Below are 14742 nucleotides of genomic sequence, written 5' to 3'. Positions count from 1 at the left end.
GTGGTGCATGGGCTTCTCATTGTGGTGGCTTCTCTTGTTGCAGAGCACGGGCTCTAGGCGCGCAGGCTTCAGTAGTTGTGGCGCACGGGCTCAGTAGTAGCAGCTCGCGGGCTCTAGAACACAGGCTCAGTAGTTGTGGCGCGTGGGCTTAGTTGCTCCGTGGCATGTGGGATCTTCCCGGGCCAGGGCTTGAACCCGTGTCCCCTGCATTGGCAGGCGGATTCTTCTTAACCACTGCGCCACCAGGGAAGTCCCTTAGTAGTATGTTTTTAAATCTCAGTTTTGGTCATCCCTCTGCTTAAGGGTCCCAGCAACCGGGCTTCAGGTTTAGTTTTATCCTTCTGAGAGGTGACACCCATGACAGCCTCTTTAGAAGTTGGAGTGAAGGTTAAGTGGCTTTACTTTTTTAAATACTTCATCCACGGTGATTGTTTGAGAGCAGTTCAGTGTTACTGTGATAATTCTTACAATAGCAGAGATGCTTGCACTCTTTCGAGTGTTAGGCAGCTATAGATGAGTCCATGTCGGCCTTTGAGACGGAGAGTATGTCAGATCTCAGCTGGATCACTCTCACATCGAAGAATAAATCCACAAACTCATCGGGTATACAGAACTCTGCCGGGGTTGGCTTGGGTTTGCATCTGCCCTGGTATGCTGTGGTTGGCTTTGTATGATTTGTTTATACTGTGTTATCTAGTTCAAGGGTCTGTGAGAAGCTCTCTTTGAGTCATAAGTACTGTAGGATGTTGGGAAATTATGTTGTATGCTGGTCGCTTCCCTGTCTGTCATTCTGTTATGAGTTTTTTCATCATATCAGCTCACGTTTTGACATGGCAATGCTTGCTGTTTGACTTCCTGATGGCTGACTCAAAGAGATTTGTTAATTCATTTTTCCAGGGAAGGGGGAATATGTGTGTGTCCCAGCAGCTTATTTGGGTCACATCTATCCTGATAGGTGTCCCCTTCTCTGGAATCATGACATTTAAGCATTCAAAAGAACTGGATACCACTTAGTACTGCAGGCTGCTAGTGAGTTGAAGGAGGCTTTGAGCCATCTGCTGCTCAGCCCTGCAGTTCTCAAAATTTAAACAGACCTATCAGTCCACTGCCCAGTGATGTCATATAGAGTCTCTTCTTGCAGGCAGAACATGGTGTTACTGACCAGGAACTTGTGCCCAGCATGTTAACCGAGAAGGAATATACTAACAGTGTAAATATTGACAGCTCTATTTTGTCCATTACTGACTTCACGTTTCACCATTATCCTCAAAACATGAAGTAAAACTTAAATTGCCCTTTGATGGAGTGTGTGTATTTGTATCTGTCAAGATCTTAGAGGAATCTTTATCTTAACCTTGATCTTATTTTTTAATCAAGGTATTGGCTATAAGGATATGGTTCTTTCTACCCTGGGGGTGGCAAAGACTCATCATATGACCCAAACAACACCTGATAAGGTTATTCTTTCTAAGTAGAGAAGAAGAAATATATATCTAGGCAATTTTCCCAATGCTTTAAAGTGTAAACTTATGAACCTGACACATAAATATTCACTTTGTTCCTGTAGTCCTCTGAAACCCACATTTCTCCTTTGGATTACTCTGGAATTGAGGCTGCAGGACAGGGGTCTTTTACATCCTCCAGTGTATGCAGCATGGATGTCTTCAGGAAACAGTCCTCCCTTTCACTACCCATCCCTGCCCGCTTCCACGTTTAAGGAGACATCGATAATTTGCAAAGCCTCAAATGCCTTTGTTACACCAAAGTGATAACTGTCGAAATGTCACTATTTGTCCTCCCAAGTACCACCATTCTGAAACTCAAAACATCCTCATTTGTAAGAATTAGAAAACAAACAAACAAAAAAAACCCCCACTGTTTTGTGACCCCCTAATGAATTAGTTGCTGGGAAGGAAAAATCAATGGATGCTGAAAGCTGTAAGTGAAAGAAACTGATATTTACCTGGTGTGTCCCACTGGGTACTTTCTTGGGGCAAAAAAGAAACATTTTAACCCGGTGATCAAATTTTAGCATCATTATTAATGGGACAAATGGCTTTAATGTACCATTAAGTACATCACCTATGAAATATTCTTTCCAAAAATATTTATAACCCAATTCTTACCAAATTTTCAGATCTAACAGGGTTCATGAAATACAGGGAATAGAGGAAAACAAGGGTGTAAGTACAAGATAGCACAAGATAACTGGGGGTGGGTATTTTCAGGTCAAAGTTAGGAAAAAATACGGTTTAGAAGTGGGGGGATTATTTCCAGACTAAGGAAACTCAATCTAATGCATTGCATGGCCCTTAATTGGATCCTGGTTTGAACAAACTAGGTATAAAAAACAACTTTAGGGTAATTGAAATTTTAACATGTACTGGATTTTAGATGATATTTGGGAATTATATATTTGTCATATGTTATAACAGTTTTATGATTGTGTAGGAAGCTATCTGTATGCTGAAATATTTAGAGGTAAAGCTTCACGTCTCTAATTTTATTTTTAAATGGTTTGGCAAAAAATATATGTATATATAGATAAAGAAATACAGAAGGTTAATTGTTGGTGGTGGGCATATGACTATTCACTGTCCTATTATTTTGTATACTGAAATTGCTCATAATGATTTTATCCAAATACCACGTCTCATCCACACACCCATAAAAAATCCTCAATTTGTTCATTAGATCCATTAGATGAATATTCACTTGCCTTATGTAAATAAACAGAAGGGACAAAACAGTAAGAAACCAGCCCTACTTATCTCTTGTAGATTACTTTAGTTATGGACTTTCATTCTGACATTTTGACCATAGTGGTAGCAGTTTGACACTGACATTCCACAGAAGCTTGTTCAAACACAGTCTGTTACTTTTTAAAATTCTTCTTTACTAATACATTCTCTAGTTTTGGGGGGGGGGTATTTATTTATTTATTTATTTATTTATTTATTTTTGGCTGCACTGGGTCTTCATTGCCACACGTGGGCTTTCTCTAATTGCAGCGTGCAGGCTTCTCATTGCAGTGGCTTCTCTTGTTGCGGAGAACGGGATCTAGGCACGTGGGCTTCAGTAGTTGTGGCTCGAGGGCTCTAGAGCACAGGCTCAGTAGTTTTGGTGCATGGGCTTAGTTGCTCCGTGGCATGTGGGGTCTTCCTGGACCAGGGCTCGAACCCATGTCCCCTGCAGTGGCAGGTGGATTCTTAACCACTGTGCCACCATGGAAGTCCCAGTAATATATTCTTAAAAAATACAAAATCCACCCACATCCATACACGCATGTAAGCATGCACACACATGTATATGTTTAAAGGAGGAAAGGAGTAATATATCCTAGATCAGATACTTTGGAGAATTCTTTGTTTGGGTATGAAGGGTCAAAACTGTGTGTTTACTTAATAAGGCATAAATTTTTGGTAACGTGTTAAAAACTCTTCTTTTTTCCTTCCAATCTGTGGCACTGATAGCTGTCGACTTGCTGGAGAAGATGCTTGTATTGGACTCAGATAAGAGAATTACAGCAGCGCAAGCCCTTGCACATGCCTACTTTGCCCAGTACCATGATCCTGACGATGAACCAGTGGCTGATCCTTACGATCAGTCTTTCGAAAGCAGGGACCTCCTTATAGATGAATGGAAAAGTAAGTCATAGCATCTAGCTTGAGAACTTAGATTTAAAAATCTTTCCTAAGTGAACCACTATCCAAAAGCTGTGTGGGGGTGGTGGTGGAATTTTTTCTGGTTATATCCAACTCGTTAAAACTTGTAATGAGGGTCTCTAATGCAGAATGAGTATGTTCCTCTGATGGAAACTGTCTGTTGTAGATGACGACACTCTGGACCTTTGAGATGCTTCTGTCTGGTCTGATTTTGTGCACAGCCCCTCACGTCTGCATAGAGCTTTGAGGTTCTCAGAATTTCTGCATTTATACCATCTCTCTGAGCTAAGTAGGGAATAGGGAATTTTTACAAGTGATAGAATTGGGGCGAAGAGAGTTTATATCATATCTCTTACCTTAGACATAGTTAGGGATGCAGCCAGAAATGGAACCCAGGTCTCCCATGCCCAATCTTATATTCTCTCCATAAAACACAAATTCAGAACTCGAGTTAAATCCCAAAAGCCAGGATTATCTGTTGCTGTAGCGTGTGGGATTGCTTTGCTACTCTTGAGCATCTTCTCCAGAGCTTTAAAGAGGAGGCACTAGATGATGAAAGAAACAAGAAAAATGGTTCTTTTATATGTATCCTTGAACTTCTGTGTAATCACACGTTCCATTAGGATATTACACACAAGCAATGAGGCAATTATTTGAAGTAGCCCATCGAACCAGCGGCCTGAACAGGGAGGAAGGATCTTGAGCTTAGAAGTTAGGGTGCTTGCCAGCAAAGTGCATAGTTTAAACTCTCACGTCGTACTTTTCCTTCCCAATTTCTAGGCCTGACCTACGATGAAGTCATCAGCTTTGTGCCACCACCCCTTGACCAAGAAGAGATGGAGTCTTGAGTATCTGGTTTCTGTTCCATTGATCCCACTTCACTGTGAGGGGAAGGCCTTTTCATGGGAACTCTCCAAATATCATTCAAGTGCCTCTTGTTGCAAAGATTTCCTCCATGGTGGAAGGGGTGTGTGTGTGTGTTATGTGTGTCTGACTTTGTGGAGGGTAAGAGATTATGAGCAAACTATCACAGTGACTTTACGTGGAGTGACAGATGCTCTGTGGCAGCCTCTGCTTGCTGTTGTTCGTGAGAGTCAGCTAGGCGGGCAAGAGCTGCCATCTTGTAGGGTTTGTTAAATGCAAAGTGAAAAATATTAAACATCCCAGACCCCAGTCATGCTTTTGCCATTTTGGCCTCTCCTGTGGCCCCACCTTGACGGTGGAGGTTAGACTTGACCACATCCCATGGTGGCATAGAGAGAAGGCTCACACCTTCTGGTTGCTTCACACCTGGAGCTGTCGCTCAGCGATGCATCAGCCAAAAAGGACCAACCGGCTTCTGTGCACTAGTCTGTGATGAACTTGCTCAGTGTGATTCTCAGAACTCAGCAGCTGTACCTGAAATTATAAATATGTCTGTGCCTTAAAAGGAGAGAAGAAAGTGTAGTTGGTTAGGAGAGTGCAGCGGATGAAGTTCTGAGCCAGGCAAGTAGTCAGGTTGTTGGACGGCCACTTGTGAACCCGAAGTGGCCAGGGAGCCTTCAGAGGCACCATGTGTGAGCATGCGTATATGTGCTTCTCTCTTTTCCTCCCTCACGCCCACACCCCCACCCAGGTGTCGTTGCCATTTCTCTGCATACCCACCACCTTCAGTGCAGAGGTTTCTTAAGTACTGGCCCCAGTAGTCAGAAGCTGGTTCTTGCTCTCAGTGTACTTCCTGCGTGCTCTTTATTCCTAGCAGAGTGATGATGTGTTTTGCACGTCTTGCTATTTGAGCATGCACGGTTGCTCGTCCTCTTCTCTTCCGGAGGCCCTGGTGCCAGGCAAGTTTGCCAGTGAAGACCTTGTGGGTAGTTCAGAATCCACGTCACCTCAGCTGATGCTATGGGCAAGTGATGTCATCCTCTCTTCAGCCCCCAGTGCTATTTTGTGTTGAACACAAGTGATACTCCAGGTGCTTTTGATGTGAAAACTATGAAGAAATGGAACAGATGGATGTATAGCATTTCCATTCTTGCCATCTGGTTTTCAACAGACTATTTTGGGGGAGCTGTCAACCAGGAAAGATCAGGGCTTGTCCCAGGAATATCTCAGACTTTGGAGAACAAGTCATTCTCTTCACTCCCAATAACCAATGCTAAGAAATGCTGAAAATCAAAGTGAAAAATAAAAGCTCATGAGGCCAGAAACTCCTTTTGCTATCTTTGTCTAAATATGGTTATTTTTTTTAAAAAAAGTAATGAGGTGTCTTTTCCACCTTTCTTTGGAAAAGGGTCTTCTTGGCAGCTTAACATTGACTTCTTGGTCTCGGTTTGTGGAGTAATAAATTTTGTTTCAGAGTTTTCTATATTGCAGGGATCCATTGAGAATATGATTCCTTTTGATGGGGAGAAAGGGCAAATTATTTTAATATTTTGTATTTTCAACTTTATAAAGATGAAATATCCTCAGGGGTGGAGAAGAGTTGTTTTCATAATTTTCTGAATTTCAGGCATCTTGTGCTACATAAGGGCCCATATATTTAAACCTTTTGTGAAAGAAGAAAGCGTAGAGCCACTTCAGGTGTTGGCTGTGTGACAGAATCTTGTACTGGGGCCAAGGTGTTTCCATTTCTCTGTCACAGTGCAGTGATACCTGCACTCCAGAGGGACAGGGTAGGACCCCCACGTGAACTGGAGCGAGAAGGAAGGAGGCAGCTGACGGTGATCACACCTCACCCGGGATTCGCCCCCTCTTTAAAGGAAAATGAACGCAGAGGCCTCATCTCCTTTATATGCAGTTCAAATCCTCGTGATCCACAGCAGGATGAATTTTATCAGCCCTGTTTTGTTGTAAATGCTAGTGTGATTTCCTACAGAAATACTGCTCTGAATATTTTTGTCATAAAGGCCTTTGCACATGAGACCATATACGTGTTAAGAGGCTGAACGCGCCAGGAGCCTGGACTCAGCTGGAGCCTGTGGAAGAGCTCCTTGGTTTCTGAGCATAATGCTCCCATCTCCTGACTTCTCTGAACAGAAAACGAAAGAGAGAATGAGGGAAAATTCTATTTTATTTGTACTCATGAACTTGGCTGTATTCATTTATGCCATATAGGATGTCATACAATACCACTGGTTAAAATAAAGCCTATTTTTCAAATTTAGTGAGTTTCTCAAATTTATTATATTTTTTCTCTTGATTTTATTTAATACACAATATAGCATTCTATCAGTTGTCTTGCAACTGTGGCCTGGCATATGTTTCTGACAGACCTTAATATTACTCCTAAAATGTAGAAAACATTTATAGAGCTCCTTGCTTATACATTTTATGGTTAAGCAGGTCAGAGTCTTTGATGTGGATGGCCAAAGCAAAGAGCAAATAAACAAGGTATAACACTACAGGCTACACTTGGGTGTCAGAGTGGCCTAGGACAGGGGTCAGCATACTATGGCCCAGGGACCAAATCCAGTCTCCCACCTGTTTGTGTAGCCCACTAAAAGGGGTTTTTAGCTTTTTAAATGCTTGAAGTCAGAAGAAGAACAGTATTTTTGTAGCATGTGAAAAATAATGTAAAACTCAAATTTCAGTGCCCATAAATAAATGTTGAATCAGAACACAACCACACGTTGTTTACGTATCGTCTGTGACTGCTTTTGTGCTACAACAGAGTTGAATAGTTACGACAGAGACCATATGACCTACAGTCTGAACTATTTACTCTCTGACCCTTTACAGAAAAAGTTTGCCGACCCCTGGCCTAGGATTTCAGATTCCTCATCTGAAACATGAAGTTTGTTTAAATATGCTTGAGTTCTTTTCAGCTTTGACATTCCAAGACTACCTCTAGAAAGTTATGCTTTTATTTTAAAATTGTAGGCAGAAGGTTGTATGTGTACATTGTTTATAGACTTTTGAGCAAATGTATTTGATGACTCGTCATATGGCCCTTGACAACAATATTCTTCAAAACTGCTGGATTGCATCACAAGATTAAAGAGTCACGAGGTCTCACAGCTGTTCTCAGGGCCTGTGCTGGTGTGCTTCCTTCCTCAGTGGCCCCGGAATGCCGACTGACAGGGGTCCCAGGCCCAGCCTGTGAGGATGTTGAGAGTGTGCAGCTGGGGGTTTTGTCCTGTGCTGTCTAGTCCCTGGCTGGCAGCTGGGAATGATGGCAGGGGTAGAAGGCAAACCAAGCACAGGCTCTTGTCTTCATTCTGTCCTCAGTGACTTCTTAAGGAGGTAAGAGAAAAGAGACCCAGTTGTGACGTGATACATCAGCCCCTGTAAGGATCAGACAATGGTAGGAAATATTTTGCCTTCCCATACCAGAATCGGCACCGTGACACAACCTTCCTCCCAGGCTGCTGAGAGCAAAGGGCCTGTTTAGCTCAGGGAAAGGGTTGACACCAGAAAAAGCTCACCTAAAAGTGAATCCACTTAAAACGGGGACCAGAATTTCATTGTATATGGTGGGGATTTGGGGAGAGAGGAAGTCTAATGGGGACTTTCATCATGAAAACCGAATGAAATTATAAAAGCTTGTAATTTAAAAAAATTCTTATAACAAAGAAAGAATCAAGTGTTTGTTTTTCGAGTGAAACCATGTTTAGTATCCTACAATATTCTTTCCACCTGATTTTTACAGCATAATCATAGAGGGAATTTTTTCAAAACTATTTGAGATCTGGGACTTCCCTGGCGGTCCAGTGGTTAAAAGTCTGAGTGCCCACTGTAGGGGGCACAGGTTCGATCACTGGTCGGGGAACTAAGATTCCACATGCCACTCAGTGGCAAAAAAAAAAAAAAGAGATCTTCTTGTTTTCCTATGGACCTCAATCTCTTGATATTCACATTGTCCTTTTTTATAAGTGATCACCTTGGTGATCACCTTATCACCTCTCCCTTTATTGTCATCCTCTGAGTCTGCCAGATCCACATTTTTCAGTGGCTTTGCTTGAGATTTGAGCAGTTTTCTAGCATTATTTGTCAAGTTCATCAAATCCACTCTTTTGCAAGATTTGCAGTTATTGCAATTAATCTGCATTATATTTGTGTCATTTGTCATATTGCTTACAATATAATCAATTAGAGACTAAGAAGACTAGAATGGGTAGGATAGGCACTTGGTGCCTTATCTCGTGCAGCACACGCTGGGCCTCACCCATGTCCCAGCCCCCCTCCACTGCTTCCTTATCATCTGGTATAGAAACGCACCTCCACCCTCCGGAGAGAAGCAGGCCAACGAAGGGCTACAGCAGCTACCTTCTTCCCTCCCTCAGCCTCTCTTCAGCGCCTCTCTCCGTAGCTTCATGTCACTTCCTCTCCTTCTCTGTGGCACTGCTCTAAATGCACACTGCTTTCTCTGTCTCCTGGTCTTTGTGCGTGATATTCCCTCTGCCTAGGACCCCCTGCCTTCTCCTGCCTCACTCCTGTGGGCCAACTTTCCCTATCACTCCCTCTAAATCTTCCCTGAGCATCCCCAAGCTTGGATTAGGTGTGGCTTCTGTGTGCTTTTTTTTTTTGGTACTCATCTACATTGATCAGTGGTAGCACTTGTCACATTGCTTTGTCATTGCCTGGTGTCTGTATCACTTGCTCAAGAGAAAAAACATGAAGCTTAAGGACACAGACTCTGGAACCAGTCTGCCTGAGTTCAAATCCCAGCCTCTCCATCTCCTATTGGTATAATCTTGGGCAAATTATTTTTCTCTCTGAACTTATCTCACAGGTTCACAGTCCTCATTGTGAGGATTAAATGAGTCAAGATATGTAAAGCCCTTGGTATACAGTAAGTGCTCAATAAAAGTTAGCTCAGGGCTGTATGTCCTTGAGGGCACAAACTCTCCTGTGCACTACAGTGTCCCCATCACCTAGCATGGTACCTGACACACAGTAGGCATCTCATCTTTATTGACTGAGTCAGTGAATAACGCATCTTTTAATCACTTGCAAATCATCTTGTCCTGTTTCCTGTTTTTACAACGACAGTCTGCAGTAGCAAAGACCATCCAAAGAAAGAAACCAAGTGTGTAAAGATTATCTGCCCTAAGAAACCTTGCCATGTGCAAGTTCCCAGTTTAAGAAGAGACAAGTGTTAGAATTAGTTTCTGATTCTCTTGGCTCCATCTTGCCGTGTAATTCAAGTTGGATGCACAGCAATTTAATGAATTGGAACAAGAATCAAAAGATTATTGAAGATGGCTAAGGGCCATGATCTAGATAATTTGTTTCCCCATCCATCTGCCACTTTAAAGTGAAAATATCAGGGAAAAAGAAGGGGAATTGGAAGTCATTAGGGTACCTTGCACCCTCATTCAGCCATTCCACAAAGAGCTATTGGGTAACTTTGATGTGTCAGGCACTGAGAACATGGGGAAAAAAATAAAGGTTAGATTCCTGCCCTCCTGCAGCTGACGTTCCAATGGGGGAACAGTCGTAAACAATGACTGTACCATTTCCCTGGCACCGTAGAACAGAACCTCTGGGCGTCTTTTGCTGGTGGCCATTTCTGGGCCAGATGCACCTTTGATTTCACCTCCATGGCACTCAGCAGACAGGGAGTGGGATTTTCTAGTGGGAGTCCTGGGCCTGTGTGTCCTCCTGGGTGTTACCGTGACCTGATCAGCTGGCTCCACTTGCAGGGCAGCCGACGCAGCCGTCTGTTGCCGGTTGTGAGGTGACGTCATTGTCTGTGCCAGTGCACGAAGGCCCATTTCAGCCCCACCATTGCTCAGACGTGACCCAACTCGAAGCCACAGCTCTGCCTGGTGACAGAGGCATTGCCTATCTGATAATAGCTGCTGACAAAGTGTTTGTGGTAGGGAGTATCCCCCTCTGGAAGCTGTTCTCTCCCCTGACAAATCCTACGCTGCTCCACACCCCACCCAGCCTCTCCCCAGCCTCCATGGGAGTCAGGTAGCCACTCCACGTGTTTCCGTAACTTGCACCAAGCTGACTAGTGTCAAAGCACCTACCATTGTACTTTTTCTAACTACATATTATTCTTTCACGACACACGTAAAACATGTTTATTGCTGAAAATTTTTGAATGTAGCTAGGTAACCTCTATTACCCCACTACCGGGAAATAAGAGCTGTTGGCAGGTTGGTGTAACTCCTAAAAAATTTCCTATATCTGTAAAGATATATAACTTTTATAAACACAGATGCATATAATTCAGTCATCTGCGTCAATAAATGGTGTTGAAACAACTGGACACCTCCTCCTTTCCTCCCTTTAGCTACAATCACTTGCAGGCAAATCAAAGATTTAAATGGAGAAAGGCGTTTGAAGCATGTCACAAAGCCCAGAAGCCACAAGAGAAAGGCTCGTGATTTTGACTACACAAAAATTGTAAAACTTTCATACACTGGAAGCAGTTTGGCAGGATTTAGTAAAAGTGGAAGCTACACATCCCTATGACCCTGTGTTTTACTTCTAGGTAATTATTCTAGAAAAACTTTCCCATATGGGCTCAAGGAAATGAGTGTGGGGACTTTTCACTCAGCATTATCTGTAATAGCAGAGAGAAAAAAAAAAAAGCCTGGAACAATCTTCAAAGTCCATCAATAGGAGAATAGGAAAGGGAATTCCCTAGTGGTCCAGTGGTTTGGACTCTGTGCTTCCACTGCAGGGGGCATGGGTTCGATTCCTGGTTGGGGAACCAAGATCCTGCAAGCCCCACGGCATGGCCAAAAAACAGAATAGAAAAATAAATTGTAGTGCATTCAAGTGACAAAATAGTACACAGCAGTGAGAACAAATGAACTAGCATGACTTTGCCTTCTGCTCTCCCCTGCTACCCGACCCCACCCCAGATTTCGTCTGTGTCCCAGGAACAACTGGCAATGTCTGGAGACATTTCTGTTTGTCACAGCTGGGGAGTGGAGGGTGAGTTACTGGCATCTAGTGGGCAGAGGCCAGGGACGCTGCTCTGATGCACAGGGCAGCCCCTCACCCCTGCCACACAAAGAATTATTGGGCACCAAATGTAAATGTCACTGGTGCCAAGGCTGAGAAGTCTAAGCTAGATTAAATCAACATGGGTGGATCTTGCCAACAATCTTGAGTGAAAAAGGAAATTGCAGAATTATCTAGCTTGATATTTTTATAGATACATGCATATATAGCACAAGTAAAAAGCACATATGGGAATGATATGCACCAGCTTTCCAAATCTGGAACAATCCATCCAGGCATTTTTTTTCTTTATTCTTTTCTCACAATGCTGGAAACGTCTCTTTATTGATACAGAAGATAAACAATACAGTAATAGTGTGTGACCCCTTGCCTGCTTTATGTAGACTAAATCCATCCATAATGGAATTATCAGGAAAAATGAGGTGCACATTTTCACCCTTTTAATAGCAAATGGCCAACCAGTTCTAACAGCTGGTACCAATTTACGCTCCTACCTGCAGGTGACAGTGTGTTGTCATTCCCTTTTTTGCTCTGCCTCCCTCACTAGGGTATGAGCTTCCTGAGGACAGGATACATGACATCCATCCACGTCTCCTCCATGTCTTGATAGGTGCTCATTGGTGGAATGGATTAAGGCTTTACAACACATTGCTGAGTATGTACAGAGAACAGAGAAAACTAAGACACTCATGCCCTCAAGAAACTTACAGTTTAGTTTTGTTTGAAAGTTAACTGACAGTTCAAGTCTAGGCCTGCTGAGCCACGATCCTACAGGAGTCAGAGGAGGGAGAGCGCCCGTGGGCAGGAGCAGCCTGGCAAAGCCAGCCCCAGGAGGTGCTACTGAGCCAGGTCTTGAGGCATGAGGGTCCGCCCCATCTTGGGCAAAGCAGAGAAATGGCATTCCAGGTGGGCAACAGCTCAAGCCAAGTTGTGGTGACAGAGGTGAGTAAGGCATGTTTGTGAGATACTTAGAATAGAGGTTGTTTGTGCAGAGATGCCGTGGAGGATCTGATTAGCAAGGCAGGGCCCAGATGAGGGCAATCCTTGTCCAGCAGTCTAAGAAGTTTAAACTTTATCCCAAAGGCAATTGGGAGCTAACAGGGTGGGGAGTGATGAGGAGGCAATGCTGCTCTAACCAGGAAGATTAGTCACAGCTGGCTCGCCTGTCACACCTGCTCAGCCTGGCGCTCAAGCCGCCCAACTGGTGCACCCTCTCCAGGTGACCAGAGCTGGAGCCCCAGCCCCCTGCATGTTAGGAAGGGCGGCCTCAGGGAAATGTGAGGGAGGGGGGGCCTGACAGGGCCTGTGAGGCAGGGCCAGGGGGTCCAGCTGGTGGTTTGTACCTGAGGAGTCCCTTACTCATCCCTGTTGCCACACCTTTGCTTGGGCTGACAGGGGTGCACTGGAGCTGCTCATGGTGGTTCTTGGGGGCTGATTTTATGTACCTCTTCTCAATTCTGTGTTCACTGATGTCAGGTTGGTAGCGTGAACTTTGCCATGGTGGGGGTATTTATACCACAGAGATCGACAAACACTAGGCATCCCCCAGCGCTGGTTGTCCCACATACCACTGGCTGTTTCCTTCTGGAAGTCACGGGGATTCAGTTATTAGATTTGAAGAACGGCAGGAAATGAGTTTTTTTGTTTTTTTTTTTTTTTGGCCACACTGCACAGCAGGCAGGATCTTAGTTCCCCGACCAGGGATTGAACCTGTGACCCCTGCAGTGGAAGCACGAACTCCTAACCACTGGACTGCCAGGGAACTCCCGGGAGATTCTTGTTTAGGGAAGCCAAATGGAGCCTTTAGGAAAATGAGTGTCTGCCAAATAATGGAGGCACCATCAGGAGAATAAATTCAGATTCCAAACAGGTAAAGGCTGGCCCTTCACAGGCACCGTCCAGTGCAGCTGAGCATAGTGGTTACCAGCACTGACTCTGCAGCGAGACTCCTGGGCTTAAATCCTGGCTCTGCTATTTATTTACTAGCTGTGTGACCTTGAGCAAGTCACTTCACCTCTCTGTGCCTCATGTTTGTCATATGTAAAATGAAGGGTATTTTTTTTTTTTTTTTTTTGCGGTACGCGGGCCTCTCACTGCTGTGGCCTCTCCCGTTGCGGAGCACAGGCTCCAGATGCGCAGGCTCAGCGGCCATGGCTCACGGGCCCAGCTGCTCTGCGGCATGTGGGATCTTCCCGGACCGGGGCACAAACCTGTGTCCCCTGCATCGGCAGGCAGACCCTCAACCACTGCACCACCAGGGAAGCCCTGTCGTATGTAAAATGAAGGGTATTATTAACCCATTTCATAGGGTTCTTGAGAGAAATGAGTTACAGGTACATAAGCTCTTTGAATGATTTTTGGCAAGTAATTAGTGCTCTGTCAATATTTGTTAGATACATAAAATAGAAAACTAAGTATTCAGAGAGGCAGTGTGACTTACTTAAGGTCACACAGCAAGTTAGAGGCAGAGTTGGAATCATCCCTACTAGTCTTGTCTGGATTTCTTTGACCCTGACAAGTGTTGTGGGGATGATCCATGTGTCCCAGCGTTGGATTTTTACATAGAAAGGGTGGAGCAGGCAGACCCAGTGGCCTCTGCCCCGGAAGAGCACGCTGTTGAGGTGTCCTCCGGGTACACAGCCTCCTCTTCCTGGGGCAGGTCACACAGGAGCCCAGGCAGCACAGCGACCCTATTACCGAAGTTCGTTCATAAGGTCATTCAAGCCAGGACTGCCCCCCAGGCATGAAGGTGAGTTCGGCCAACCTATCAGTTGCAAACAAATAAGACAGAGATGTATGATAATAACAGTAGCTCCTGTTTATAAAGCCCCTACTACGTACCTGCCATTCAGTCAGTCAATGTATGCCAGGCATAGCTCTAGGAACTTGGGATTCAGCAACAAACAAAATAGACAAAACGCCTACCCTCGTAGGCCTGACACATAGAAGGGTATATATAAAATAAATAAAGGCTTGAAGGAAACTGAGGCCGGGAAAGGCAGGTGGGACATGGCTTGTGATGGGTCAGGGAGGACTCGCTCTCAGAGGAGGTGACACATGGCAGTCCTGAAGGACAGAAGGGAGCACCACGCACAAGGCCTGCAACCTTGCAATCCACAGTCTCATTAAATCCTCCTTGCCAGGTGGGTGTCGCTCTCCCATTGTACTGATG

General features: G+C 44.4%; 1 protein-coding gene across 8 annotated transcripts in view; it reads left to right on the top strand.

Moving 5' to 3' along the window:
- MAPK14 (mitogen-activated protein kinase 14) overlaps nucleotides 1-7269 on the top strand; it is a 72736-nt gene extending 65467 nt beyond the window's left edge. For 4 of the 8 annotated variants that reach the window (XR_003796622.1, XM_029242214.1, XM_029242213.1 and 1 more), the window contains exons 11-12: nucleotides 3474-3647; nucleotides 4446-6810. Coding sequence is in view for 5 of the 8 variants with exons in the window: in XM_029242214.1 (XP_029098047.1) it covers nucleotides 3474-3647; nucleotides 4446-4513 (242 nt within the window). In the remaining 3 variants the exon portion in view is untranslated. Of the gene's footprint in view, nucleotides 1-3473; nucleotides 3648-3831; nucleotides 3914-4445 lie in introns of those variants that run through there. The other 4 variants (XR_003796621.1, XR_003796623.1, XM_029242215.1 and 1 more) reach the window with 4 other exon arrangements.
- Nucleotides 7270-14742: the final 7473 nt, after the last annotated feature.

This window comes from Monodon monoceros, unplaced genomic scaffold, assembly GCF_005190385.1.
Source record: "Monodon monoceros isolate NGI ecotype Baffin Bay Population unplaced genomic scaffold, NGI_Narwhal_1 Super_Scaffold_3, whole genome shotgun sequence".
Taxonomy (NCBI): Eukaryota; Metazoa; Chordata; class Mammalia; order Artiodactyla; family Monodontidae; genus Monodon; species Monodon monoceros.
The sequence above is the reverse complement of the archived record's forward strand: the minus strand, read 5'-3'. Positions and strand labels throughout refer to the sequence as shown.